The sequence below is a fragment of the Paraphaeosphaeria sporulosa genome (assembly GCF_001642045.1).
Source record: "Paraphaeosphaeria sporulosa strain AP3s5-JAC2a unplaced genomic scaffold CC84scaffold_16, whole genome shotgun sequence".
NCBI lineage: Eukaryota > Fungi > Ascomycota > Dothideomycetes > Pleosporales > Didymosphaeriaceae > Paraphaeosphaeria > Paraphaeosphaeria sporulosa.
In genome coordinates, this window is record NW_017253375.1 from 225,791 (window position 1) to 250,947 (window position 25,157).

At 55.6% G+C, this 25,157-nt stretch overlaps 11 protein-coding genes across 11 annotated transcripts; 8 read left to right on the forward strand and 3 right to left on the reverse strand.

The window, feature by feature from the left end:
- Positions 1-44: 44 nt before the first annotated feature.
- CC84DRAFT_1131686 (trafficking protein-like protein particle complex subunit 4) lies at positions 45-495 on the forward strand (the record flags this gene model as incomplete). The annotated part of the gene is made up of 2 exons (XM_018175911.2): positions 45-97; positions 150-495. 2 exons carry the CDS (start codon positions 45-47, stop codon positions 493-495), a joined length of 399 nt encoding a protein of 132 aa, XP_018029325.1.
- Positions 496-708: 213 nt separating this feature from the next.
- On the reverse strand, positions 709-1,981 carry CC84DRAFT_1233267 (uncharacterized protein; the record flags this gene model as incomplete). Its single annotated transcript, XM_018183784.1, has 4 exons — positions 709-1,546; positions 1,596-1,815; positions 1,868-1,906; positions 1,956-1,981. The coding sequence occupies 4 exons, from the start codon at positions 1,979-1,981 to the stop codon at positions 950-952; spliced, it is 882 nt and encodes a 293-aa protein (XP_018029326.1). The 3' UTR covers positions 709-949.
- A 599-nt stretch (positions 1,982-2,580) lies between these two features.
- CC84DRAFT_1181699 (uncharacterized protein) lies at positions 2,581-3,235 on the forward strand (the record flags this gene model as incomplete). Its single annotated transcript, XM_018180567.1, has 2 exons — positions 2,581-2,638; positions 2,688-3,235. 2 exons carry the CDS (start codon positions 2,581-2,583, stop codon positions 3,233-3,235), a joined length of 606 nt encoding a protein of 201 aa, XP_018029327.1.
- Positions 3,236-5,325: 2,090 nt separating this feature from the next.
- CC84DRAFT_411357 (zinc finger transcription factor ace1) lies at positions 5,326-8,197 on the forward strand. Its single transcript, XM_018186104.1, has 4 exons — positions 5,326-6,019; positions 6,077-6,351; positions 6,415-6,650; positions 6,705-8,197. The coding sequence occupies exons 1-4, from the start codon at positions 5,566-5,568 to the stop codon at positions 7,954-7,956; spliced, it is 2,217 nt and encodes a 738-aa protein (XP_018029328.1). The 5' UTR covers positions 5,326-5,565; the 3' UTR covers positions 7,957-8,197.
- An 809-nt stretch (positions 8,198-9,006) lies between these two features.
- Positions 9,007-10,645, forward strand: CC84DRAFT_1191456 (MFS general substrate transporter; the record flags this gene model as incomplete). Its single annotated transcript, XM_018181183.1, has 2 exons — positions 9,007-9,206; positions 9,262-10,645. The coding sequence occupies 2 exons, from the start codon at positions 9,007-9,009 to the stop codon at positions 10,643-10,645; spliced, it is 1,584 nt and encodes a 527-aa protein (XP_018029329.1).
- Positions 10,559-11,337, reverse strand: CC84DRAFT_412004 (uncharacterized protein). Its single transcript, XM_018186105.1, has one exon. It carries the CDS (start codon positions 11,218-11,220, stop codon positions 10,696-10,698), a length of 525 nt encoding a protein of 174 aa, XP_018029330.1. The 5' UTR covers positions 11,221-11,337; the 3' UTR covers positions 10,559-10,695.
- On the forward strand, positions 11,092-13,930 carry CC84DRAFT_1169691 (uncharacterized protein). Its single transcript, XM_018179726.1, has 5 exons — positions 11,092-11,766; positions 11,864-12,259; positions 12,383-12,712; positions 12,849-13,292; positions 13,346-13,930. Exons 1-5 carry the CDS (start codon positions 11,455-11,457, stop codon positions 13,586-13,588), a joined length of 1,725 nt encoding a protein of 574 aa, XP_018029331.1. The 5' UTR covers positions 11,092-11,454; the 3' UTR covers positions 13,589-13,930.
- A 574-nt stretch (positions 13,931-14,504) lies between these two features.
- CC84DRAFT_1169693 (uncharacterized protein) lies at positions 14,505-17,157 on the reverse strand. The gene has a single exon (XM_018179727.1). It carries the CDS (start codon positions 16,966-16,968, stop codon positions 14,683-14,685), a length of 2,286 nt encoding a protein of 761 aa, XP_018029332.1. The 5' UTR covers positions 16,969-17,157; the 3' UTR covers positions 14,505-14,682.
- Positions 17,158-17,249: 92 nt separating this feature from the next.
- On the forward strand, positions 17,250-18,886 carry CC84DRAFT_1104848 (APG6-domain-containing protein; the record flags this gene model as incomplete). The annotated part of the gene is made up of 2 exons (XM_018175073.1): positions 17,250-17,358; positions 17,409-18,886. 2 exons carry the CDS (start codon positions 17,250-17,252, stop codon positions 18,884-18,886), a joined length of 1,587 nt encoding a protein of 528 aa, XP_018029333.1.
- Positions 18,887-21,945: 3,059 nt separating this feature from the next.
- On the forward strand, positions 21,946-23,442 carry CC84DRAFT_1105270 (uncharacterized protein; the record flags this gene model as incomplete). The annotated part of the gene is made up of 2 exons (XM_018175091.1): positions 21,946-22,227; positions 22,279-23,442. The coding sequence occupies 2 exons, from the start codon at positions 21,946-21,948 to the stop codon at positions 23,440-23,442; spliced, it is 1,446 nt and encodes a 481-aa protein (XP_018029334.1).
- An 892-nt stretch (positions 23,443-24,334) lies between these two features.
- On the forward strand, positions 24,335-25,143 carry CC84DRAFT_1223271 (minor allergen Alt a 7; the record flags this gene model as incomplete). Its single annotated transcript, XM_018183477.1, has 4 exons — positions 24,335-24,447; positions 24,505-24,636; positions 24,694-24,902; positions 24,983-25,143. 4 exons carry the CDS (start codon positions 24,335-24,337, stop codon positions 25,141-25,143), a joined length of 615 nt encoding a protein of 204 aa, XP_018029335.1.
- Between the last annotated feature and the right edge of the window lie 14 nt (positions 25,144-25,157).

Below are 25,157 nucleotides of genomic sequence, written 5' to 3' on the forward strand. Positions count from 1 at the left end.
GCAAATCAGGCGGTCTGATCTTCAACCGCGAATTCCACGCTGGCATGCAGAAGCTCAACAGCAACGACCTGCTGATGCTCGCGGGCTCATTCCATGGGTACGACATCCACGTCGACTTTTTCCTTCCAACCGTCTAATTCAACACCTAGCATGCACGCAATTACCAAGCAGCTCTGTCCGAACCCACCCGTACCTCCAGCCCCCTCTTCTGCGCCCGCCGCAAACCTCGCTCCTTCTCCCTTTACCCACCGTCCAACCGGCATCGAAGTCCTTGAGACGTCCCAGTTCCGCATGCAGTGCTTTCAAACCATCACCGGAATCAAGTTCCTCCTGTTCACCGAGCCACAGCAGCCGAATATCGATACCATGATGAAGAAGATCTACGAGTTGTATGCGGACTTTGTGATGAAGAATCCCTTCTATACAGTGGAGATGCCGATCAGGTGTGAGAAGTTTGACCGAGCACTGGACGGATTCATCAAGTTGAGGGGTTGAAGGGAAGATGCGGAACGAGGTAACATCATCTGAGGCCTGGGGCTTAATGTGGTTGAGACTATGTAAGTACACGGCCAACTGGCTACGTCCAGATTGGAGAGGACAAAACCTGCGCGGTGAGAGAGCGACCGTGTGTCCAATGACACTCAAAATTGCGGACTACGCAGCTGGCGCGAACTATCCTTGGGATGGGTGCGGTGAGAGAAAGCAATGGCCGAGGCAGGGGCTATGCAGTGATGCAAGGTCTCCACAAACGGATACGTATAAGCCACAGCAGGATTCAAAAATCTTGCTCATGCATCTGAATACCGAGACAAGTGTATGCCTCCATATGTTCTAATTGGAAAGCTGCTCATCGCATCTGCGTTGAGATGCGCCGACATTCGTTATGCGGAAGCATGGGTCTTCTAGCCTTGAACGCCTCGGATGCTCATCAATCACCATAGCACGCGGCTCATGCTGTGTCCATCTTGTCATCGTCCTTCCTGTCCTTGCTTCCGCTTGCCTCACCCTGATCATCCAACAAGGGCTGCTTCTCGTCACCTTCAGCCACAGGCTCGAGCTCGGACTTGCCCTCTGCGGCCTCTTTAGACTTCTTCTCCTTCTCCTGTCGTGCTTTCTCCTCCTCGAAACTCATTCGCAACGCCAATGCAAGCTCGGGGTCCACCGAGGGGTCCACTCCGAATTCGAACGAGTTGCCGCCGGAGTCTCCGCCTTCTCCGCCCGCGTTGCTTGCACCCGCACCTCCCGAGCTAGCGTCTCCGCCGAGTATGGGTGTTGTAATGAGGGAGTCGCTGAGTAGATTGGAGCTGGGCTGAATAATCGCAAGATGTGATCCCTCGGCACTCTGGCATGCCTCGCTGAACTTCTCCAGCTTCCTCGTTGTATCGTCTCCAAGCTCGCCAAACGCGATGATGTCCACACTTATGCCGTTCTTCTTCATGCGCTTCGACAGCTTCACGAGATCCTTCTCCTCCTCTTCGATCGGGCTGCAGGTGAAGAGCACTATCCGCTGCTTCTGTGATTTGTTCTGGCGATGCTTGAGTGCCAACTATGCATCCGTCAGTTCCATGATGCAAGAGGCAAATGTTCGGACGTACTGCGGCGACGTTGATGCCAGTAGAGAAGTGCGAGGTGCCCTTTATCTTAGTCCGGTGTAGTCCGTCGAGAACCTTGCCGATGTCCGTAGTGAGGGTTGTGAGAATCTCGGGTTGGCTGCCTCCCATACTCATCAGACCGACCGACGACTCTGGGTTTGCCCCAGTCTTTGCGGAGAAGATGAGGTTCACGGCATCGGCTTGCGCCTCCCATCGCGACGGTCTATTGCGACGTCAGTGACCGGAAAGTAGACTTGCAATAGCCCGATACGTACACATAGTCACCGTTGCGACTTGCCTCGCTGTTGTCGACGCTGCGAATATTTAGCGAACAATCGCTATTGGCGGCAGTCTGGCACTTACATTATCATAGAAGCCTCCAACACCATGATGAAGTTGTCGCGGGTACCGTTGCGGGGTATAGAGAGTAGTAGGGTGGGTTGTGGTTGCGAAGTGGTGGCTGTTGAGAGCTACCCAAGCTCGAGAGCCAAGCGATGAGGCCGGGGATTATGAAAGTCACGTGCTTTGTGGAGACCCTGGAGCCGCTGGCTGGAGAACTGGAGCTGCTGAAGCGATTTATTAATAGCCGCAACGGACACCTCTAGAATCGGGAGAGTTCTAAAGTGATCTAGTGTCATATTCGTGTCGAAGCACCTCGTGGTAGCAAAGGCTCAATGGAACAATGCACTTCTACAACCCGCGTTTCGAAGGCCGCCGCGATCACTGGGTTTCGCGTCATGCCAAGCGCGCGGCGGCTAGCGAGTCTGGTTGCCCCGTGCGGTGGAGATCTATCTAGCAGTAGCGGCGTCCCGCGTAACAACGCACCTTCTTCCACACCAACATACACCAGTGAATTGAGAAGTCCCATACCCGGCGCCAGCAGAATATTTGCGCACATCAAGACTCCCATACAATACTCTGAGCCATACAACTGTCGGTCTCGGCGTTTAAACTGCGAATTCTGTGATATAAACAAACATCAACAAACATGTCGCATCTAACAGTAGAGGCGAAAGCCGCCGTCAAAGACAACTTGCAGCTAGAGTGTAGGTACCTTTCACGCGTATTTCCTGCGCCCGCTAACATTATCAATAGTAAAGGCACGCGCCGAGAAGCTTGTCGCTATGAGCGAGGCCCAAGTCGCGAGTCTGCGCTCCCGCCTGGAACGACGCGTCAACCGCATACCCAACAGCAAGCGCACCATGACCCTGTTAGAACTACTCGAGCCATCTGCTAGCGGTCTTACGAAAGTCGCTAGAACCTCGCCGCTCAAGAAAGAAGCTGCCCCAAATGCCGTACTCGCGCCGGTACCAACTCGTACAGCAACACAACCCGCTGCGCGCAAGACCAGAGCAGCGCCTGCAAAGGCCGCACCGGCTGCACAAGTCGCACCGAAGCCGGCCCAAAAAGCCACTGTTCGTGGCAAGAAGCGCCCGTCAGATGATGGAGATAAAGAGAACGAGGAACTGAGCGTCCCGAAGAAGCGCGTAAAAGCCATGGCCAAGCCTGCAGCACCAGCGCCTGCACCAGCTGCGCGTAGCACTCGCGCTGCTTCCAAAAAGGTTGCACCATCAGCGAACCACGTCCTATCGCCAAAGCCCACCAACAGTCGGCCCGCTACTCGCACCCGTCGCGTGCGTTGATGCATTCCTGCAGCAAGAATAACAATTGACGCCACCACTCGCTCCAGTCTGCACCCACACGCTCGCAAAATCTGGATGTATGCGCAGCGCGCGCTTTGACTCGCTCCTTGTGGGTTCGAGTTGGTGCACGGTTGTGGGGTCCTGGCAACCCTCGTCAACGTTCCCTATGTATGGGCCTGGGCGGTTTTTGAGTCGCGCGCCTTGACTCCCCCTCGGGAGGTTGAGTTGGTGGGTGACGGGTGGAGAGCCGCCGGTGTGGACGACATGTGGGTACCTTGAGTCACCCCAGAGTGGATTTTCAACAGCGTGCTTTGACTCGCCCTTAGGGGTTTGAGTTGGCCCTGCTAGGTCGAACTGTGGGTATGCTGAATTACCCTAGGGTAGACGATGCATGTACTTGAGCGTTCCTTTTCGTACTGTGGTCACCGCAGGTGTAGGATAGAAGTCTAAGTGAGCTGAGTTGCCACAACATAGGCCATACATAGGGCTAGTTGTACTGTGGGGGTTGTCTTTGCACTGTGACGCCCGAGAATGTAGGTCAGGAGTCTGAAGGAGTCTGAAGGAGTCGAATTACCCTACGAAAGATTATGTATAGATGCTGCGTACTCTGATATTTGTCTTTGTACTGTAACTGTACATGGGAAGTCTAAGTGTGCTGAGTTGCCCCAGGATAGGTTATGCACGTGTTAAGTATACTCTGACGCCTGTCTTTGCACGGTGATTTCAAATGAGAAGTCTGAGTTTGCTAGATTACCCCAGGATACGCAATGTACAGCTTGACTTTACTCTAATATACGTCTTTGCACTATGACCATGAAGGAAGGATTTGCGTTGCTGAGTTAACCAAGGGTAGGGCAAGCATGGGTCGACTGTATACTGGCCTGATGTCTCAGTTGCAGGGCTCGTCGCAAACGATTAAAATTCGGCGATGCGCAAATGTGCAATGTATGTTTCAAGAACTGCGCAAAGTCGAGCGGGATGGCTCAGAAATTGCGCGCCTTCATCATCATCGCTTGGGTAGGAAAGGATCGGGCCCACAACAGCGCCGTCGGTGCAGTAGACTCCGCGGCTGCCGGGGTTCCATGGCCCCCACACTATCCGGTCAGCACATGTTGCACTTGCCACAGCGAAGGAACAAGCATACGTAGCCCTCCTTGTGGACAGATGGCATCATTACTCGGGAACTTTTGTTGAGGAACGGTACCAATAAAGTACTTTTCGGATGCAGAAACTATCTCCATCTAATCACCAAATGTCTGTGACCTCAATCCTAGCACGGGAGTGCGACAGGGGTCCTGTTGATGGCGCAGTTCAGAACCACAGCCTCAGGCCCTACGGATCCCTGCGCTGTGTGGCCACTCGTGAGCATCCGCGCACGTTGGGTGCATATCCAGCGTTTCCTTGTAGAGCTCACCGGTCCAAGCCTCGCGTCTCAGAGCAGACATGGCGAGTAGTGTTTGGACGCTCGCGATAAACCGGTCGCGGGGGAGTGGACCACCTGTTACCGCCTTTTGGCTCGGTTTTCAGGGCGTTTTGTTCCACTTCGGGCGGGGAAGTGGCGGACTCGCGCAGTCGCCGCGAAGTGCACACGGCGCCGTGCAGCAGGGACGACGCAGCTTGCGTCTGCAAATCGAGCAGGCGAGTGACGCAGACACGTCCTGCGCGTTATTCCACGCGAAACGGTGCCGCGACAGCGAATAATAGGATTCCCTCGTATTGTGCATCTGACGCTGACTATTCAATGGGGCATTGCTCGACGCCGACGGCTCGTTTGAGCTTAGCGGCCAGGCAGCAATCTGGGCGAAGTTGACGACCACTTCTCGAGGCCGACCACTACCTCTCTTTCCCATCCCACTCCACGTCCTCTCTTCTGTCCTCTGTTTCGCGTCTGCCTGCGTCCTGAGGCTTCGTCACCTGCCATCGCGCTTTATCCGCCCTTGCTCTTTGCATATCCTCCCGTGCCGCAGCCCGTCTTACGCTGCGCCGCCCTCATATACGGGGACCCCCGCCGAAAGTTGACGCGCTTGCGAGCGCCCTTCAAATCCGCGCAAACCCTCTGGCAACTCCTACGCCTTTGTCGTCAACTGCTTTCCATCCCTGCCCCACCTGGACCATTAATGAGGGCGTGACTTGGGCACCATTCGACATCTCCTCCCCCATTAGGATTCTCTTGATTCGTCCCGATTCGGTAGGGCGGCCTCGATCTGTGACTCCCAGCTGTCGAACCAGAGCTGCAAGTCTCGCGCTGGTGTTGGCGTGACTCATAACCGGGTCGTCACACAGAGAGTCGTGAGCTGATTGTACTTGTATACAATACAGTTGCAGCCACCATGTCCGCATCTCATTCCCACCCCCGCCGCCGTCCTCAAAAGGCATCGGCACCTTCTCTCTCAACCCATGGAATGTCGTTGCGGAAGAGCGGTACCTTCCATTCACCGAAGTCGATTGCGTCCGATGTATGTGATTTGGACAACCATCACTACATGCCGCGCCGCTCTCCAACATCTCCTGAGAGTCTCGAGCAACTGCTCCAAGACTCTAGTGTACGTCGAGTGCAGAACTTGCTCGACGACTTCGACAAGAGGGTCGCTGGGCACAAGTCCTCGTTGACAGGCTCAAGCATCCTCTCCGACCCAGAGGTCCTGCCGGTCCCCGGTCTCTTCCTTACTAGCACGAGCCTGGAGGCCACCCACATGGATGTTGACCCTAAGCCTAAGACCCAACAAGCTTCGCATGAACACGCCTCGGACAGCGGTCTTGGTTCCAGTGTCGATTCAAAAGACGGTAAGGCTTGGCTGCACGTTCCCGCCTTGCAGGACCCGCCCTCTGACATACTTAAAGGACAATCATCCGCTCGGGAATCCATCAGCACTTCCGTTTCTTCTTCCCACGCTGCCATCACGCGCTCTTTCAGCGCACTTGGCGGTCCAGAGGAGAAGCACACGTTGAGTGACTATGCAGCGGAGCAGATCCGCCAGTACATTGTTGAGCCTATCCTGGCCGAAGAAACTCTCAAGGACTTCCATCCTTTGATCACCGACGTTCCTCGTCGCATAGGTGAGAAGAACATCTGCAACCTCCGCGACCTCGAAAAGACGTTGATCTTCCTGGCACCGGTAAGTGGCATTCGATATCTATCTGAGAGTGCAAAAGCTTATTGCATTCTTCGTGGTTTTAAGGAGCTTTCGGCTACACCGGCATCGTATCTTCAGTTCTGCGAGCGATCAATTCAACTCTTGCATGCGACCGTCGACCGACTCTCTGAACAAGACCAACGACTTCCTTCCGACCGCCCTTACACTAACAACTACTTTCTCGATTTGGTTGAACAGATTCGACGATACGCAGCAATCATGGCCGCCACCCGACGCAAAGAAGAGAATGGAGAAGAAGTCGACGAAATGGATTACTCTCGGTATGCCAATACGCCATTCGCTGTGGCCATTCGCACGACGCTAACTCACCGAAGCGATGAGAAGATTACCCTACGGGGTGGGCTAAGCCACGACGGCCGCCCTATCGAGCTGGTGAGGGAAAAAGACGGCAAGCTGATCCCGCTTGCTGAGCGTGCCGATACCATCGCCACCGGCTTCTCCAGCAAGCGCGCCTTGTCAGATGATGACATGGATGTCGACGAGGTGACACGATCAATGGCTCGTCGACGAAAGTCTGACAAGCCTGGCGATATTATGCACGTCTGCCGTGACTGCAAGAAGGAGTTCAAACGCCCTTGCGATCTCACCAAGCACGAGAAGACGCACTCCCGTCCATGGAAGTGCACCGAAGAGAAGTGCAAGTACTTCGACCTTGGCTGGCCGACCGAGAAAGAACGTGACCGTCACATCAACGACAAGCATTCCAATGCTCCCGCGCAGTACAAGTGTCTGTACCCGCCATGCACCTACGCGTCCAAGCGTGAATCGAACTGCAAACAACATATGGAGAAAGCCCACGGTTGGGAGTACGTCCGATCTAAGAGCAATGGCCGGAAGAAGACCCAGTCAAGTGAGCGATCTCCGCCCACCCCACTGACGCCATTCCTTGGTACCCCTCAATCAGCTACGCTCTCAACACCCATGACACCGTTCGCACCTTCACCGTCTGTGCCGTTGATTGATACCTTTGACTTCAACAACCCTTATGGGTTTGGCACTCCTGCTCTAGGCATGAATGGGTTCCCAGACTTCCGCCGTGATTCAGTCACAACCGACGGATCGGCGCTTACTTATTCATCTGGCCATTCTCCCACCGAGCCGACTTCTTTCGAAGATGCGGTGACTCCTGAAGATAGCGCCATTAACCACAATGACATCTACAACCACAACAATTGTGCGCTCAGCCTCAACACCAACTTTACCGGTGTCTTCCAGCAGCCCACTCCTGCAATGAGCACAGGCTTTGATTTTGAGCAATTGCAATTTCCCATCACATCTGGCGCGAACAATGTTCCTCACCTGTCTCCGAGCGGGCAGGCTGACATGACTTTGTTCTCGCCTCAAATGCACCTCGATGAGGGCTTTGGCGAAGGCATGGACACTTTCACTGCTCCGACGGCTGACTTTGAGTTGTTCGGCGACGCTGCTCCATCTTCAATGGGGCTAGGTGGAACGTCCAGCTTCTTCCCTGACATGAACAACTTTGGCGGTCAATTCGAGAACATGTACGTCGAGCCGACAACCACGTTGGACGATTTGATGGGCAACTACGGCAACCAGCAGTAGATTGCCAAGTAGCGTTTGCATACTTCGTTTTCTCGACTTCTTCTCATGTAGCGACGGCCTATATCATTCTGGAGTTTTAGGATAATCCTCACGTGCAATGGTGGGATGGGCTCTTACAGCTCTTACGGAGCTTTGGCTGATGGAACACTTGGGTTTGCCGGGAGCTGGTTCTCAACTTGCGCTTGCACGAGAGTAACAGAAAATCCATAAAACAAATGATCTTTGTTTTCACGGGTTCACGGCTAGTATAGACATCTTTGGCTCTTTTTGATCTCCCCCCTTATTTTTTGCAGGCCGGGTAGAGATCGCCAGATAGTGTACAATACAAGAAAGTGTGGAGGAATCTACCGTGCCGCATCGCTATGCAGTGACTTGCCTCATATCTGACTCAGTGGACTGTGGCTGATCGGAGCCATTTCCTAAGCCCACCCCTTGTATTACCCCAGACTAGTTCACACCCAAATTGATTCGATAAGAGCAGATGTGCGGCACATATCCACGCAAAGCGCAGCCTCTCGAGGCCCCGATCGCGAACTCATTCGTGCGGTACCACACCGTACGGCAAAGCACGATAATACTCCGGCTGCTTTTGTCACTCGGTGAGTCAAGTACTGGGCAGGCGTTCACGCTCCGAGTCCGTTGTTCGACCCGTGACGGACTTGACGATCGCTATCACACTGATTGGCATGCGAGGGTCCGCTAGGTGGTGTAGGTCTTAGCGCCAATAGCGCCCGTATCAGCTGAGGCCAATGACCGCAACGGACTACAGGGGTTTATTGCAGCACGGGCGTTTCATATGCCCCCTCCGATGCCGTGTGCTTGATCTCTTCAACCTCGTCGTTCTCTCGAGGCGGAGCCAGTCGTTCCTTTCGACATTCCAGTCACTCTCTAGCAACTTTAGGTCCCTTGTGGCCACGACAATCCTTACAGGGAACACGCCGGCCGTGTACCCGCTACGAGCTCATCCAGAGCATTATCGAACGCGAATCGATTCGAAACATCCAGTCCCTCCTACGCGTGCGCGATTTCGTCATAGCAAGTACAAGCAAGATGTTGGGTTTTCATCGCAGGACGAGGAGTTTGATCCCCGTGAAGGACCTCGCCAAGTATGATAGGGTGCCGTTGAACGAACAGGACGAAGAGGTGGATATGGAGGATAGTGACACGCTGGTGGACGAGGAATCAGAGGCGTCGGACAAGGCGCGCTCTAGGCAACTCACTCTGATCTATGTCGTGTTCCTGGCAGAAGCGTATGTTGCGATCGCACGTGTATGTTCAGGGTCCAAAAGCTAATGCAGGGTGCAGAATCATGGCGTCCTCGCTCCAGCCACAGCTCCAGATGTTGATCTCAGATTCCGACTACTGCGGCAACCTATCTACAAGTTACTTGAGGAGTATACTCGATTGCGCATATGCATTCGGGGGTACAACAGGCCTCTTCTGGGGCTACATGGCTGATCGCATGGGCAGGCGGAAGGTGACGCTCATTGGCCTCTGGATGATGGTTGTCTGCTGCCTGAGCATGGGCTTTGCGACCGATCTTGCGAGCTGCACGCTATTCCGCTACTTTGCGGGACTCGCCAGCTCGACTGTGATCGTCACGACGCTTACCATGATCGGAGACTTGAGCAAGAGCTTCGAAGAGCGCGTTCAGAACGTGGCACTACTGCCGTTGATCGCACTCTTCGGATCAATTGGGCCCATCATCCAGGGCATGGTCTCGGAAAGCTTACACTCGTCTGGTGCAGTCTGGGAGAAGTTCCCCACCTTGGGGTCGCAGCTTGCCTGTGGAGGCCTTGTGCTGTCCATTACATTGACCGCGACGTTTATGCTTCAAGAGACTCTTTCTCTCGAGACAAGTTCATCGCACATGCACCTCGACTGCGAAAAGGCTGCATTCCTGTCGGAGAATGATTCGGACGCACCAAAAATCGCTGTGATCGACTTTGTCCGGCCCGAGCCCATCACTATCAACCAGTTCATGCAGGCTCCTTCATTCCTTGTTCTCCTGGCCTCCTTCTCCCTACTATCCCTTCACGCTTCTGTTTTCGATGTTGTTCTACCTCACCTTGGACACCAAAGCTCGCAGGACGGTGGCATGGGAATCCCATGTCCCTGGCTCGGTCTTACTGTCCTGATCGTCAAGGGCGTGGCTGGAGTCACCATCAAACATATTATCCCTTCGGCAGTGGAGAAGTTTGGCCTACTCAAGCTTTATCGCTCGACCTCTCTCCTGTTTCCCGCCATCTACATAATCACTCCGCTCCTTGCTCTCGCTGCCGCATCAGCATGTTCCACTAACTTTGTGGCTATCACATCCGCCATCGGTCTGCTCACTAAGCATGTCCTTACGGGCGGTGCCACCGTTCTCGTCGCGCTCCTTGTGCTCAACACGACGCCTGATGCATACTCAGCAGGCACCGTGGTCGGCATTATGCAAATTGCAAACCTCTTCAGAGCGCTAGCGGTCGCAGTCAGCGGAGCCAGCTTCTACCTCTCCGACGAGTTGAGCGTATCAACAACCAACCTCGCGCTGTGGACCTGCCTCATGCTCTTTGGCAGCTGCGGCGCGGCGCTGGCGTACTTTGTCCGCGAAAGACCGAGCGTGGAGCGCGATTTCCCGAGCGAGGTCCTCTGCTGGGAAACCTGTTACGACGCGGACGAAGAGAAGAACGAGTTCGATACTTGAGCTCTTCCACCCTGAAACAAAACCTCACATTCCTTTGGACATATATGTCATCATTTACGACGTTGGATCATCACGTTTTCCGCCAGCCTCTCATTGCTTCGAGCACAATCCTTTGGCACATGTGTGCAAACTTCTGTTGCATTTCGACAAGCTAATATGGCATCGCGCCTAATTTGTCCAGCGTCTCTTTGCGTGTAACTAGGGTATTGAGGCGACCAGAATTCTGTCTGCCGTGGGATACGAAGGGAGATGACCAAAGCAGGCATCTGAAACACGCCAAACAATGCCCGTCCGGGTGTTGGCTTTGACACGGTTGCGGAACGGTTGGTTGGTGTGCGGCTGGGCGTCGAGCAGAGACGGAATCGGACGAATGTTCTTGTGTATAGTGGCCAATATATTATTTCATCCTTCATATCATCTTCTCCGCAGTGACTTCCACAGAGTGTGTTGTGGCGGTGCGCGTACTTGCATCCGGGTGGCGCACAGTAGAGGCACGCCTGGCTCATGCCAAATTGCGGGACAAGATGCAGGATGCAGGGATCCACCTGCCGCAGCAACTTGCGCTTCAGGGACATGCAGCTGCAGTGGTAGGGTCGTGGCCTCCTTGTTTACAGACGCGCTCTCAACATCACCGTTTCGCTCTTTCATCTCCCGCCGACCGCGCCCCAAGGGTCTTTTGTTTACAGTTCCCGCCACCCACCACGCCCCGCCAAAACATCCACATCTGCGCGTATCGATAAACTCAGACGACGCTACCAAGCGCACTCAGGGGACCCCGTACAGACTTCCCCTCGACATTGCGCGCCGCCATGTCGCTCAGCTCCACATACACGCGGTTCCTGGCGAATCCCTTGCCCAGCGCGCTCGCCGACAACGCGTCGCTGCATTACATTACTACGCTCACGACTATCAATGATGCGCCCGCCATAATCAAGCACTTCACCGTGCAGGAGAAGCTGCTGAAGCAGAAGGAGCACAAGTTGCTGAGCGCAATTGAGAATGACGATGGCGCGCTGTGCGTTGACCTGCAGGTGACGATTGAGTTCCTCCAGGGCGGCGGCGCCTACCTGCCCGGCCTGGACGACAACTTCGTCTCCGACCGGACGGTGACATTCCCAATGGTATGTGGAAAGAGCCAGCTCATAGGCTTAGTCACCCAGGCTCCACACTGGACGAGTCCACCCCATTGCGTCTACAAGGCTGACGCGCGCGCAACAGGTTCATATTGTCAACTTCGAAGCGGGGAAGATCACCCAGATCCGCAAATACTGGGACCAAGGCTCGCTTCTCAAGCAGATCGAGGTCATTGGCGCACGCGCGCGTAACTGGCCCATCCGCGATGGCAAGGACCAGATCCGGCTTATTGCTACGAGCGCAGCAACCAAGCCCCAGTCCGATGCTGCTGAACCCCCCCGCGGCCGTGGCCAAGACGAGGTGTCAGTCCGCCAACGCGGTACGCGGAAGAATACCACCAATGCAATGAACGATCCCCATGCGTCGCTTGCGCTCTTTGAGAACCGACAGCCTGAGGAGGAGGGCGAATTCGAATCGCACCCGATAGCATCGCGAGCCCAGTCTGCGAAACCTCCGCCCCGTAACATGGGCGAGCTGTTTGTAAGTAACTCTCTTGTTACAGCTCAGAGCATCAGGCCTCACGCAAATGGTCTTTGTATTACCAGTCCTGAGCCATACCTTGCTTCAATTTGGGAAACATTTGCTGATCGTTGCTCGCCCTAGGTCGGAGACGAGCCCGGCACACCCACTCCGCACAACGCACCTAGTATCCCTAAGAAAGCAGGTGGCGGCAAGAACTTCAAGCCGAACCGTCTGTTTGACGAGGACGACGAGCCTGCGCCAACTCCCGGGGGCATCAAGACCAGTTCCAAGAAGTACGATCACTTCGAATTCGGTGACGGCGAGGACACTCCCCGAGGTAGCGAACCGGTACGTAATGTCAACAAGAAGCACCAGTCCCAATGGGACTTCGAGGATTTCGTCACACCCGAGAAGACGAAGCCAAAGATTCTCCCTGGGAATCAGCGGTCAGTTGGATGGAGCGATGACGAGGTGGGTATATCTCTTAACTTCAATGCCACAGTGATCGGCAAGCTGTTGGAAGAGTCCTTGGGCCTCCGAAACCTTTTGTCATCCACAGCTCTTCTTTCTCTAATTTCTTGGAAACATTCGCTAACCTAGTCAGCAGCAGGAGGAGCATTCTCCCGTACACCGCGAAGTTGTCCACAAGCCGCGGCGCGACGCAGACACGCACTTCGAGTTTAAGGATGATGGAACTCCAGATGCCAGCCAGCAGAGGCCGACCCAAGTCAAGGGACGCCAGGGCAATAACAAAGGTGGCCTGTACAGTGACCACATTATGGGGGGCGATGAGGGCAATGACTTCGACACACCGAAAGCCAAAGGCGACAACAAGGGTCCTCGCGACATAACCCATATCAAGAACGATGAACGCAAGAAAGACTTCGGCGCTCACTGGGAGATGAAGGACGACAGCCCTGGCGGTCGTAACGTTCCCGATTCCAAGCTTACCCAGAACCAGCAAAAGGTGCTGAAGACGATGGACGCCAACTGGGGCAACTACGAGCCTTCTCCACAGCAAGGGAAGATCCGAATCGCGGGCAACGGCATGGTGAGTGTCCATTCACCATCCGCCTGTTTCATGAATGCTGACTGTACATGTAGGGTGGCCGCAGCACCACGAAAGCATTCAGCCTTTTCGAGGAGGATCCCGAAGAGGCGAAGAAAGAGAACGCGGGCATCAAGTCAATGGGCAACGGAATGGGTGGGCGCAGGGGCACCACCGCCCTGTTCGAGGAAGAGGATCCTGAGGACCATTCTAAGCACACGCAAATGGGCAAGAAGTCGATGAGCAACTCCACCGGAGGGCGCAAGGGCGCTACCAGCTCGTTCAATTGGGACTTCTAGGCGGAGCAACCCGCTCGCAAGCGCCGGCGGCAGCGCCGCACACCGCCTCATTCAGGGCCTACGTCCTTTCCTTTTAACGAACGATGAGCACGGCCGAACGCGATGACGAGACGAAATGATCGAGCTGGCTCCGAGATGGCTGCCACGACGAGCAAGTCTGCTCGCGGCCCTGTTTCATTTGTTGTGAATCATCTCTTTATATTATTCGGAGAGGAAATTGAAACTGGATGCGCGTCCTGAGTATGATATCCTGTTAGGGTTGTTTGAATAGAGGTGATGTGGTACGGATGCAGACTGAGCATTGCTGAGGGTTGAAGTTGAAGTTGAATACCATTGTTGTTTCCTTGAGGTCTGAACTTTGTGTCGAAACAATGATTGCTGTGTGCATATGTGTGTTGTTTCGATGGACATGTTTCTAGCTGTGAAATCAATTCACCGAGCAGATTTACTGATCTTACCTTACTTTATGGATCCTAGGACAGGCGAAGAGCATTGTTTGCTTCTCCGTTCTTGGTGGGGGAGAGGACTCGGTCTTTCTTTGAGGTGGATTTTCCGGAAAATAAGGGGCTTTGCTTTGGCCTGATGCGGACACATGACTGGCCACGAATGCGTACTCGACCAGACAAGGTCCCCGACGATGATGTGTAGACTTGGAGTCTGTGCTGCTGAGAAGCAGAGGCTGCTTGGTTGCCGTGTGTCGATTAGTAGATTACCAGGACGGTGGAACGGCGGACGATGGAAGACTTGCATACGGTCGGATCGGTCTGGAGGTTGCATTTACAGGGACGGTGCACGGTGTACTCAGTGTTGGGTGGGCATGGGAGTGGAAATGGGAGTAGAAATGGAAAATTTGTTGGTGGGTGCACACGTCTGTGCTTGGAGTGGCTTTGTAGACCATAGCATAGCATAGTGTATCGTAGCGAAGTATGTATTGGTCCGCCGTGCTCGCCATAAATGCGTGGGTATTTCGTTTTCGACCAAGTCGTTACTAATGCTACTTTGCGCGGAACACACTGCCATAAAGCGACGGCACACGCCTGCGCAGGTCAGCGCCACGATACACCCACAGCACCTTTGCTTGCTCGCTCTTATCGTTACATCCCCAGCTCATCTGCACTGCCTTCCCCTCCCGCTGCGTCGTCCCAGGACCGCTTCCGCGGCGCCATCGACGCCGTGCCCAGGCTTTGCCTCTTCCGCTTCCCCTTGCCGGGCGTTGCACCCCGGCCTCCTCCCCGCGCCCAGGCGCGCTTTACGGCGTTGTAATCAGCGCGGGACAGTTTCCCCGTGCTTTTCGGCGTGGATTTGCTCGCAGTGCTGCTGGAAGGGTGAGGTACCGGTATCGGTGTCGAGAGGAGGGGGTTTGTTTTGGTTGGTGTGGAGTCCATGTCGAGCTCGTTGTCGGAGAAGGGTTCGCGTTTTATAGCGGGTGTCGGGGGTACGTTTGGCGGGGTTGCTGCAGGGAGGGGCGAGGATGCGATACTGATGTGTATTTCGCGGGGATGCGGGTATGTGGTGTGTGTGGCGAGGAGGGCGGCGGTGGGGAACGTTTGGCGGCAGAGGGGACAGGTGTGGGCGGTGGGGTTGGATCTGGATTTGGGCGATGGTTTCTTCGTCTTGGACGATGAGGCGTGTGGTGGGCTCGCTGCGGTTGCAGGCTTACTCTTGCTGTCGCTCTTCGGTGCAACGTGAGTCGTCTGCGAATTCGATACGACATCTATCGTCCCTTCGCGCGTCACAGTGCCCTGGAAGACGGGCTGCGATGAGGTCTCCTGCGTGAGGTTCAGCGGCGTTTCGGGGATCTCCCGCGCGTCGGCGAGGTATGAGTCTGTGTCGCCGCTGCCGAGTGGATCGGCTTCGATATTGCCTGTTGGGCCGTCGTCGCACAGGGATAGTAGGTCCTTCTCGTCGTCGTCAAAATGACCGCCGGATGCGATTAGATCTTCGGGATCTTGGAGGTCCGGCTCATCGTCTGATTGCTTGGCTTCGTCGTTCTCTAAGGAGCTGGGTGTAGGAAGATGCCGAACTACAGGCGAGCTTTGGGCCTGTGTTACCGGTCGTTCGTTCATAGATGAGCTGACTTTTAGTTCTCCTCCTGCGTTTGCTCGAGCCCTAAGTGACGCCAACTCTCCAGACCGTTCCATCTTGGTGGCCTGCTCTCTCAACTTGTTGCACCAGCGTTGCCAAAACGAACTTTTGTTCCATTTCCTCCACTTTGGTTTGCTGTCCATGATCTCAGCCCAAGGACGTTTGTGGAGCACCCTCGACTCGATGATGTACTGGTCGTCTTCTGCAGTAAAGACGTATTTTGTACATTTTCCCCTTCGAGGCTTCTCGGAACGTTCTAACTGGAAATCACGTACGGGCAGGTTCATGTTCGATGAATTATTGTTAGCCGAGGGCTCGCTTGCGTCTGCTTCTGGGAGCTGGGTTGTATTTTGGTCCACGAATAGGGGAACACCTTCTCGAATGCTTTCATGTCGACTGGGCTTGACGTGGACACCAACCGCGAACGAACGTCTTTTCCTCCGCTCAGCTTGAACAGGCACAGGACTAGATCGCGAAATGGCGGGTGGATCCGAAACTACGGGTGGAGGAGGACGGTAGAGGCTCGGTGCGGTCGCAGGCGCAACTTCGCGAGTCTTTACAGGAGCAGCGGGCGTTTCGGGTAGTTTAAAAAGACCCAACTGAGGAGATTGGAACGTGGGTACAGTGGACAGGAAGCTTGAGAAGATCGAGGCCACAGCTTGGTTCACGGCTTGGTTCACGGCTTGCGTAGTATGGGCTTCGAATGCTTGCCGCGCCTGCTGTCCGGCAGGCGTCTGCGGGAACTGGACAAGCTGTAAGACGTCGGCCGTATGGTTTACGGAAGCGGCGAGAGTAGCCTGAAGCGTTGCATTTGCAGGTGTGTTCGGCACTGGTATGTCGGTCTGTCCAGTCAATCGCGCGATGGGGGCAACATGTTGCTCCGTAGTCGCCTTCTGTAGCACAGGCTCTGGCGATTGCGATGGCGCCAATTCGTCCCTCTCGTCGATCTCGTCCTCGTCGTCCATCTCCATTTCTTTGTCGTTCGCGAACATGTCGTCGATGAGTTGGCTCCTGTCGGGCATCACGGTCCGTCGTCGTCCCAGCCGGTTCCGGTATTCCTTGTCCAGCTTCCGCATGTGCCCCCGGTCCACAACAATGGCCCCCTCGCCGCGCATGTCCACCTCGTCGCTCATCATGTCGGGCATGGCCTCGAACTTTGCATAGATGGCCTCGAACTTGTTCTTCAGCCACTCGCCGTTCTGTTGCTTCCCTCTGATATAGTCCGGATTGCTCTCGTCCACCTCGTCGACGCCGATGGACTGCAGTATGCGCATTCGTTTGGCGGGTGGCTCCATGGCGGGCGAGTTGGGCGCGGTGGAGCGCGTCGGGGTGCGTGTGTTTGTGCGTGGGGGTCTATCGCGGCGCAAAGCACAAAGCACGAACGCGATGGCTGGACGCGTGTGGCACAGGGATCCGCGCGGGGCGCGCTAGAGTGGAGCGCGTGCGTTGCGGCCCTGCTGATGATCTCACTGGCTGGTGAACCTCAAACCTCACCTTCACCGAAATCCAACCATTTACAACTTTGGCGCGCACTCACTCGCTTGCACAACCGACCAGCTGCATACGCCGAGTCAGCATGGCGAAGGACAGGCGGCCAGCACTATCGTGCCAGCAATGCCGCAACCCCATAGACATCGACGCCTCAATCGACCAGCTCAACCCGGCAGCTTTCAAGCTGCTCACAGGTCGGTAGGAGCCGAGGGTTTCTTAAACGACTGCGACTAAGCTATACCAGATACAACCGTGCCCGGACAGCAGCAAAAAGAAAGACATAACCCCTCCCGCCAGTCCCGACCAACATATCCCTCGTCGAGGCACCAGACCTACGAAGCCGCCATACAGTCCGCCCGAAATCCTACCTTCAGACGAAACGTACCCTCGTCCCGACACGGTCAATATGGCTCTCACACTACAGCAATGTCCTTCATCAATGTCGATGTCTCAGAGTCCATGATGGTAACGCCCTCCTCACCGCCAGCTGCGCCCCGGACACCAGAGCGTCCCGCGCCCACACAGTCGGCCGCCCCAGAGATGACACGCCGCGCCAGCGCCGCAGGAACCAGCAGCTCCATCGGCGGCGGAAGCCTCGCCGACGGGCTCGAAACCACAAACCGCATGTTCGAGATCCTCTCCTCGCGCTCCGACATCGACCACCCCATCTGCGTCGAGTGCACCGAGCTCCTCGTCGACGGCCTCTCCAAACGCCTCAACATGGCCACCCGCGAACGCGACGCCTACGTCGACTACCTCCGCCGCGCCAACACCGACGTTCCCTCTGCCGACGAACTCTCCGCCGCCTCCGCCGCCCTGGCCCGCGCCAAAAAAGCAGAAACCTCAGCCCTGACCACCCTTGAGGCCCTCGAAGCCGAAAAGGCCGCCCTTGACGCCGCCCTCGCCCACGAGGAGGAAGAAGCCCGCGCATGCGACGCCGAAGAAGCGTCCTTCTGGGCACAACGGAACGCCTTCGCCATCACGCTGCACGAATTCAGCGCCCAGCGCGACGCCTTGGCCGCCAAGCACGCGCACGACGCCGACGTCCTGCGCGCCCTCCAGCGCCGCAGCGTTTACAACGACTCGTTCAACATCACGCACGATAACCATTTCGCCACCATCAACGGCCTGCGCCTCGGCCGCCTGTCCAATCCTTACGTCGACTGGCCCGAGCTCAACGCCGCGTGGGGGCAGACCTGTCTGCTGCTCGCCACCCTCGCGGAACGCCTGGGCTTCAAGTTTGCAGGGTACGAACTGTGTCCCATGGGGTCGACGAGCGCGATTGTGCGGCTGGAGCACAAGGGTAGTGGGGAGGCTGCTGATGCGCGGAGCGGGCCCGGCGTCACACGGCACAAGCTCGAGCTCTTCTCGTCCGGCGACTTCCCCATCAACTTCGGCTTCACGCACCGCAAGATCGACGCCGCCATGGTCGCCTTCCTCGAGTGTCTGCGCCAGCTCGGCGAGTTCGTCGAGACGCAGGGCGTGCACACGGCGGGTGGGCTGGGCGGGCTCGGTGGTGGCAGCGCTGGGGGCAGTGGTGTGGGCGGTATGAGCTTGCCGTATCAGATCCGCAAGGATCGGATCCACGACCAGAGCATCAAGTTGAGCGTGAGCAAGGACGAGGCGTGGACCAAGGCGTGCAAGTACACGCTTACGTGCTGCAAGTTTCTGCTGGCGCATGCGAATAATATGGAGAGTAGTGCTGGGCGGAGGGGGAGGTGAGGAGAGGAGAGGGGACGTGAGTGGACGTGAGATGGGACTGGGTATGTGTGGATAATGCGTGATGTTTGTGCGTAGAACAAGTGGCCACATGGCTGACTGTGAACGATGTATTGAGCTTACCAATGATACCCCCTCTTTTTTATTCGTTTACATCTCATGCAGAGAGTATGTTTTTGAGTGCGACTACACGCAATGTTCAAAGTTAATATCAGCCTGAGAGTGTGTCATAGTAAGGCTCGACTTGGTCGACACAGCGCCTCTAAACCCATGAGACATCAGCAAGACCCAACTACGCTCAATCGATCCGGGCGGTCAATCATCTACCACGCAATTGATATACATCTTGATGAAACATCTTGGAGTTGTCGAACTGGTATCTGTGAACGCCATGAGCGGCCATTGTCGTACAAGATATCTATCAGAATCGCACAAGATACCTATCCGCGCCGAGCGTTGCACAAGAACGGTACTTACATCCTACTCAATAAGTACGGGTGTAATCGCCGAGAAGGATGCAGATCCGATGAAGAGGTCTTGCAAACACGAGATACAGTCTTGTGCACAGACAGTGCAGCATGTCTATCCGGTCCGAGAGATGCACAGCAGCAGTCGACGATAGTGCATCGTTAGCCACGAACTATACTCCTATGCACAAACTGTGTAGGATATCTATCCGCTCCCGGAGATCCATAATGGTGCATTGGGGACATGCGACCACGAGCATATTCCATGTGCACAAAATGTACAAGATACCTACCCGTTGAGGGAGTTGCACGATGCCGACAGCTGTCCCTTGCTGTGAGCGTGTACGATTATCACCGCATGTACTCACTATTGCGAGAAAAGTGGTGACCATCTCCAGACTAATGATTGCCACATCGGAGCTCTCTTCCCTCTGTGGGTTTCCGTGTCGTAAAGAGTGCGGGCAAGTGCTCTTTCGCCGAGCACTAGTCGAACCTCGCTCATTAGACTTCGGAGGTCCCCGTAAGTGAACCTCATACTGATTTCAGCACTGGACTTTAGTCACACAGCGAGCTTCCCAATGCGAGAAGCGGGTTTGCCACGGATAGTGTACTTCTAGGAAACGTTGGTCGGCGGATGAGACGGACATCTCCTGACGAGCGCGGCTTCGATGCTTTGGGCGTTTCGCAAAAAAGTATCACGGGTCCATGGTCGGTGCGGCCGGCCACACGCCAGACCGCGCTTCCAAGAGGTCACGATGCTCGTTTGTAGTGTTGCGAACCGTGCCCGGGCGTGTCGTGTCCGCAGCCGCTTGAGATGGTCGGGTGACCGTACGAAAGGTAACTCAGCCCCATTGTGAACAGACATTGTCGGCACAAGCGTAAGGCCGCGAATGTCCGCTGCACTTAGGACAGTAGCGTCCACGATCTTTCATTCTAGCTTGTTCGTGGCGCGTCCTTGGGGCTCTGCAAGGCTAGCGCCGCAATTTAACGCTGTTAGACGCTCTAGAAGCGAGTTTGCGGGGTAAAAATTTAGCTGTGGAAATCCGGGGAGAGGCTCAACACGGTGCTCCCTTGCGGTGAACTTCGAAGGCAGAACGTCTTGGCCATGCAAAACGAATTGTGTGGCCACGCGAAACGTCAGTGATGTACGCTGCAATCGTCAAGTCTGTCCAGGAAGATTTGCCTGTTGTAATTGGCGCCAATCAATGAAAATGAGCGTCGATTGCGCCGGCCATCTAAAATTATGCCAGGGCTGCTATGCCGAGAGTTGCGCTCGGGTAGATTATTGGCGTCGGGGCTAAAATGGTTCCCGAAAGAGAACGTTGGCATAGATGAGCACGATGCATCGCAGCACAAGGCGGGGAAGGTTTTCGAAACGTAAGAGGATTCTCTTACTTGACAGCAATTCAAGCAGGCGGCAACGGATCCTGTGCAGTGTGGACCCTTTCGCAGAACAAAGAGAAAACACATGTCAGCAGGTGGAGTCACCATTGGTGAGGGCCTGGGGCTTCCACTCCTGCCAGATGTTGCCAGGGACGAAATCTCGGTCCTTGGGGACTACGGAATGCTTGGTGAAGACGCCGACAGTGTCAAGTCCGGGAGATTAGGTGAATACGGGCCCAGGACGGCATGCACAATGCATGGCGCGACGGGTGGAGGCCATGGCGAGAGCTGTCGTGACCGAAGACGTGAGACGCGAAGTCGATGGCGACAGGCCGACCCCATCAACCCCAGCCAGTGCACGCGGCGCGAATGTTGGAATGGACATCCGGTACTGTCCGCCGGGCGGAATGTTGCACAGCGCGAATGAAGCCGTCACGGTCCAGGTGCCACGCCGGTTGGCTGATTGCGATGGTGGTGGATGCTGCTGCTGTCCAGGCTGGCGGCGAGATGCCAATGGCAAGCGGCAACAGCATCGCCGCGCCTGGCAGGCAAGCGCTGGCGGCGTGCAAAATGGCAGGCTGCCGAGTCGTCTGTGTGTCGCTGGTCGGGGCTCGGTGGCCCCAGGGTGAATTTTGTGGTGTCAAAACCAGCAATCTATTACCAAATGCTGCTCATGTGACGGGTCACGCTGTGCGAAAATCAACCCTTTGAGTCGTAAAGGCTCTGTTTGGCGCTAGTGATGTAAGGCCAAGCCGTGGCCGCCGCTCCTTCTCCGCAATTCCGCTAGACAGCAGCTGCGACCACGCCTCCGAACAGCGACCGCTCACGCGTGCTTGCGCGCACTGCAATTGGCACACGGGGGGTCATTCACTCTGCTCTGCCCCTAGGCGCTCCACTCCGGCACCACTGCCAGCCAGCCGGGCCGCATGGCGTCTGCAGGAGACTGGGGAACTGCACCTCGACTAGCACTGGTACCGCGATCCCTTTGTTTTCTATTAAAAATCTGCCCTCCCTTCGGGGCCGTGAAGATGCTATAAGAGCACCTGCCCGCTACTAGTTTTCGACTTTTGCCACCTACTGACTCACCTTGAACCTCTACACAACCTCTTCCCACGTCATCACCCGTCTGAAGTAAACCACTGAATCCGAGCTCCTGCTCTGTCCCAGACCTCGAGCCCTACCCTACCCCCCCAAACCTCCACATCCATTGTAATGCACATCACCGACATCCCGTACGAAATCCTTTCTAAGATCCTAGAGGAAGCTGCCAAAGCCAACATACGCGATGGCCCGACCTACACCTTCGGGCTGTCCCAGCCGCCCATGCCTGGCCTGAGGCCGTCTCTCCAGCGCTTCGTGAGGGGACCTGTGCCGACTGAGATGCTCCGGTGGGATGCAACTTCGGCGATGCGCTTGGTCTGCTGGCAATGGCATGAGTGGGCTTTGGAGTATGCCCTCAAGGACGTCTACATTCGCCGCTGGAAGGGCGGAGAGGTGGGTCCACACCATGTCTTCTTGATTGCGTCGATGCTAACGGAAATGTAGCGATGGGCTGAGCTGTCCTGCCGCCGCGAGAACTACGGGCTGTACGAGCTGATCGACAAACCAACCGGCACCGCTGTCTACCGCGACCCGTTCGGTTCCTTGAGGCAAACCGTCAAGACGTTCAACGAGTTCCCGGGCGTAGCTGCTAAGATCAAGCGCATGTGGTTCAACGGATTCTACACCGCCCAGACCGACCGCATGGTCTTCGAGTCACTGCGAAACTGCACGAACCTGACATCTGTGTCGCTTCCCTGGACCACCATCCGCCATCTCGATGCGCAAGCATGGCGGACCCTGCTTCTGGGCAGCGGAAAGCCGCTAGAGTCTTTGGAGCTGCTCGCGACAGACCCAACCTCGCAACAAGCTGCCGAGGCAGAGAATCAGCTCGACTTGGAGCCGCTGCAGTCCGTCAACTTCGGCATGCTAAGACGCCTCAAAATCTTCGGCGACACTACTTTCAAGCCCATTACCGACCGCGACCTGTTCGACATTGCACGCACGGCGACTCACCTGGAGGAGTTTTACATGACTTGCATTTCCACCATAACAATCGACGGCGTCGTAGCTATCGTGAAAGCTGCGCGTCAGACTCTCCGGGTTCTGGAGCATAGCCCGCGGTCTCAGGATGGCTTCTGGCACCCTCACCCCGGCTCTCCCTCCGACTCGGAGCACCTGTGCGAGCTTTTCCGAAGCTGCCCAAAGTTGGAGACGCTATCGATCTCCCTGCCTTCGGTATGTGCGGACTTGTTCTCCGACCATAACGCGAGGTTCAATGGCGATCTCCAGGTCCGAGCCCTACATTTGTGTGGGCACGAAGACGGCCGCTCTACGCAAGAGGCCGCCACAGACCTGGAGAAGTTGCTCCAGGATGCTCGGAAGTTCATTAGCCGCAAAGCTGCCAGCGTTGTTCCGAGGGATCTTTACGTGGAGCTTTTCTTTGCAGACTGCATTTTTGAACCCAGCTTGAAGCTGGTACACGGCGACTTTTCTCTTGCTCAATTGTCTTCCGATGGAACATGGCCAGGCGCCCTGAACTACAGCGGAAAAGGACCTTACGGCTCCACTGGCTTGTATGAGAAGGAGGAAGAGGGTCCCTTCCAAAGCATGGACGAAGATGACTTCTTGACCGGTGTCCGACGCCGCTTTCTTTCCATCTCGACCTAATCATCGTGATTCTCGATCAACGGCCTACTACATTCTTGTTAATTCTTGTTTTCTGTCATCGACTTACGAATCACGATTCATTGCATCTGCGAGGAGCTTGGAGTTGGAATACCAGGCCTAAGACGCCACCGCAATGAAGCGGCACTGCGACAAAAAAAAAGTTTATGCATTTGCGAGGGGCAGGGGGAAACTGCATTATGGATCTGGGGATTCTTTCCCTGAAGTAAACGGTTTACAGCTCAGGATCTGGCTAGGTCAGCAGCTTCATCAGTGTATCACAATTTTTAGCATCAATCTCAACTATACAAACCAATCTTGCTGCAAGTTCATCCCGCTTCTTTCCTTTCTTGACATTTCACACGCGCCTATACCCGGTTAGGCAAGACGTCCCAATTTCCACGTGAGCGCGTGCATACAGTGACGTCAACTCGATCAATGATATCCATCGCTTTCCAATACGATCGCCATCAACGCTCAAAGCTTTGAACGTGCGGAATTTTCCTGCATCCACCCCCGTGTCGATTGTTGATGCTTGCTCACGCATTACGAAACCCTCCCCGCCAAGACGCATGCATCTCTCTCGCTTACCAACAATGAGCTAATCACCGCTCCACTGCGAACAGCAAGACTAGCCGGCGACTAGACCGCAAGCTGCAGCCTTGCGATGGGCCGTGGCCTTGTTGTCTGGCTTGGAATGCGGGAGCTGGCGAATTGGCCAATGGAATGGGGTGAGTAGGACCGACACGGTAGACAAGTACCGAGTATGGTGTGGAAGCTGGCTCGATGGGTATATAGAGGGGTTGCGCCCTGCGTTATGGTACCGAGCTTGTCTGCAGCTGAGCCCTTGAATTCTACAATTTTAACACAGCAATTGAACTTTACGTCTGCCATAATGGGTCCCAAGATTGCTATCGCGTACTACTCTATGTACGGCCATATCCGCCAGCTCGCGGAGGCCGAGAAGAAGGGCATTGAAGAGGCCGGAGGATCTGTCACGCTCTTCCAGTATGCATCGCCAAGATTTCGTATCTCGCAACATCCGCGATGCTAACTCAACTACAGAGTCCAGGAGACCCTCTCCGACGAGGTCCTCGCGAAGATGCACGCTCCCCCCAAGCCCACAGACGTCGAAGTCCTCTCCGACCCCGCGCAGCTCGAGCCCTTCGATGCTTTCCTCCTCGGCATCCCCACCCGGTACATTTCTCCGTTCTTCGTTTAGTCTATACATCACTAACATCCCACGTCAACTAGATACGGCAACTTCCCCGCCCAGTGGAAGGTCTTCTGGGACAAGGCAGGCAAGCAGTGGGCGACCGGTGCCTACCATGGCAAGTACGCGGGTGTGTTCGTATCCACCGGTGGACAGGGTGGTGGTCAGGAGAGCACCGTCATTGCGAGCTTGAGCACGCTTGTGCACCAGGGTATCATCTTCGTGCCTTTTGGATACAAGAATGCTTTTGGTAAGTGACTTGTTTCTCTGACTTTACCACGGCTCGGAGGACAGATCCATGGGGGACGAGCAACACTAACATCTTCACAGCTCAGATGTCCGACCTCACCGAGATCCACGGCGGCTCTCCTTGGGGCGCAGGCACCTTTGCCTCAGGTGACGGATCACGCCAGCCTTCGGCGAGGGAGCTCGAGTTGGCAACGATCCAGGGACGGGCGTTCTACGAGACCGTCGCAAAGGCCGTTAAATGACTCCCTGGAGAAGA

What these genes read in the sequence shown, in the direction of transcription:
- CC84DRAFT_411357 (XM_018186104.1), top strand. Translation starts at nt 5,566, where the DNA reads ATGTCCGCATCTCATTCCCACCCCCGCCGCCGTCCTCAAAAGGCATCG. An exon ending in CAGTGTCGATTCAAAAGACG is followed by an intron (nt 6,020 to 6,076) that starts GTAAGGCTTGGC and finishes ACATACTTAAAG; the next exon opens with GACAATCATCCGCTCGGGAA. An exon ending in CGTTGATCTTCCTGGCACCG is followed by an intron (nt 6,352 to 6,414) that starts GTAAGTGGCATT and finishes CGTGGTTTTAAG; the next exon opens with GAGCTTTCGGCTACACCGGC.
- CC84DRAFT_412004 (XM_018186105.1), bottom strand. Translation starts at nt 11,220, where the DNA reads ATGTCCCTGAAGCGCAAGTTGCTGCGGCAGGTGGATCCCTGCATCCTG.
- CC84DRAFT_1169691 (XM_018179726.1), top strand. Translation starts at nt 11,455, where the DNA reads ATGTCGCTCAGCTCCACATACACGCGGTTCCTGGCGAATCCCTTGCCC. An exon ending in GGACGGTGACATTCCCAATG is followed by an intron (nt 11,767 to 11,863) that starts GTATGTGGAAAG and finishes CGCGCGCAACAG; the next exon opens with GTTCATATTGTCAACTTCGA. An exon ending in GTAACATGGGCGAGCTGTTT is followed by an intron (nt 12,260 to 12,382) that starts GTAAGTAACTCT and finishes TGCTCGCCCTAG; the next exon opens with GTCGGAGACGAGCCCGGCAC.
- CC84DRAFT_1169693 (XM_018179727.1), bottom strand. Translation starts at nt 16,968, where the DNA reads ATGGAGCCACCCGCCAAACGAATGCGCATACTGCAGTCCATCGGCGTC.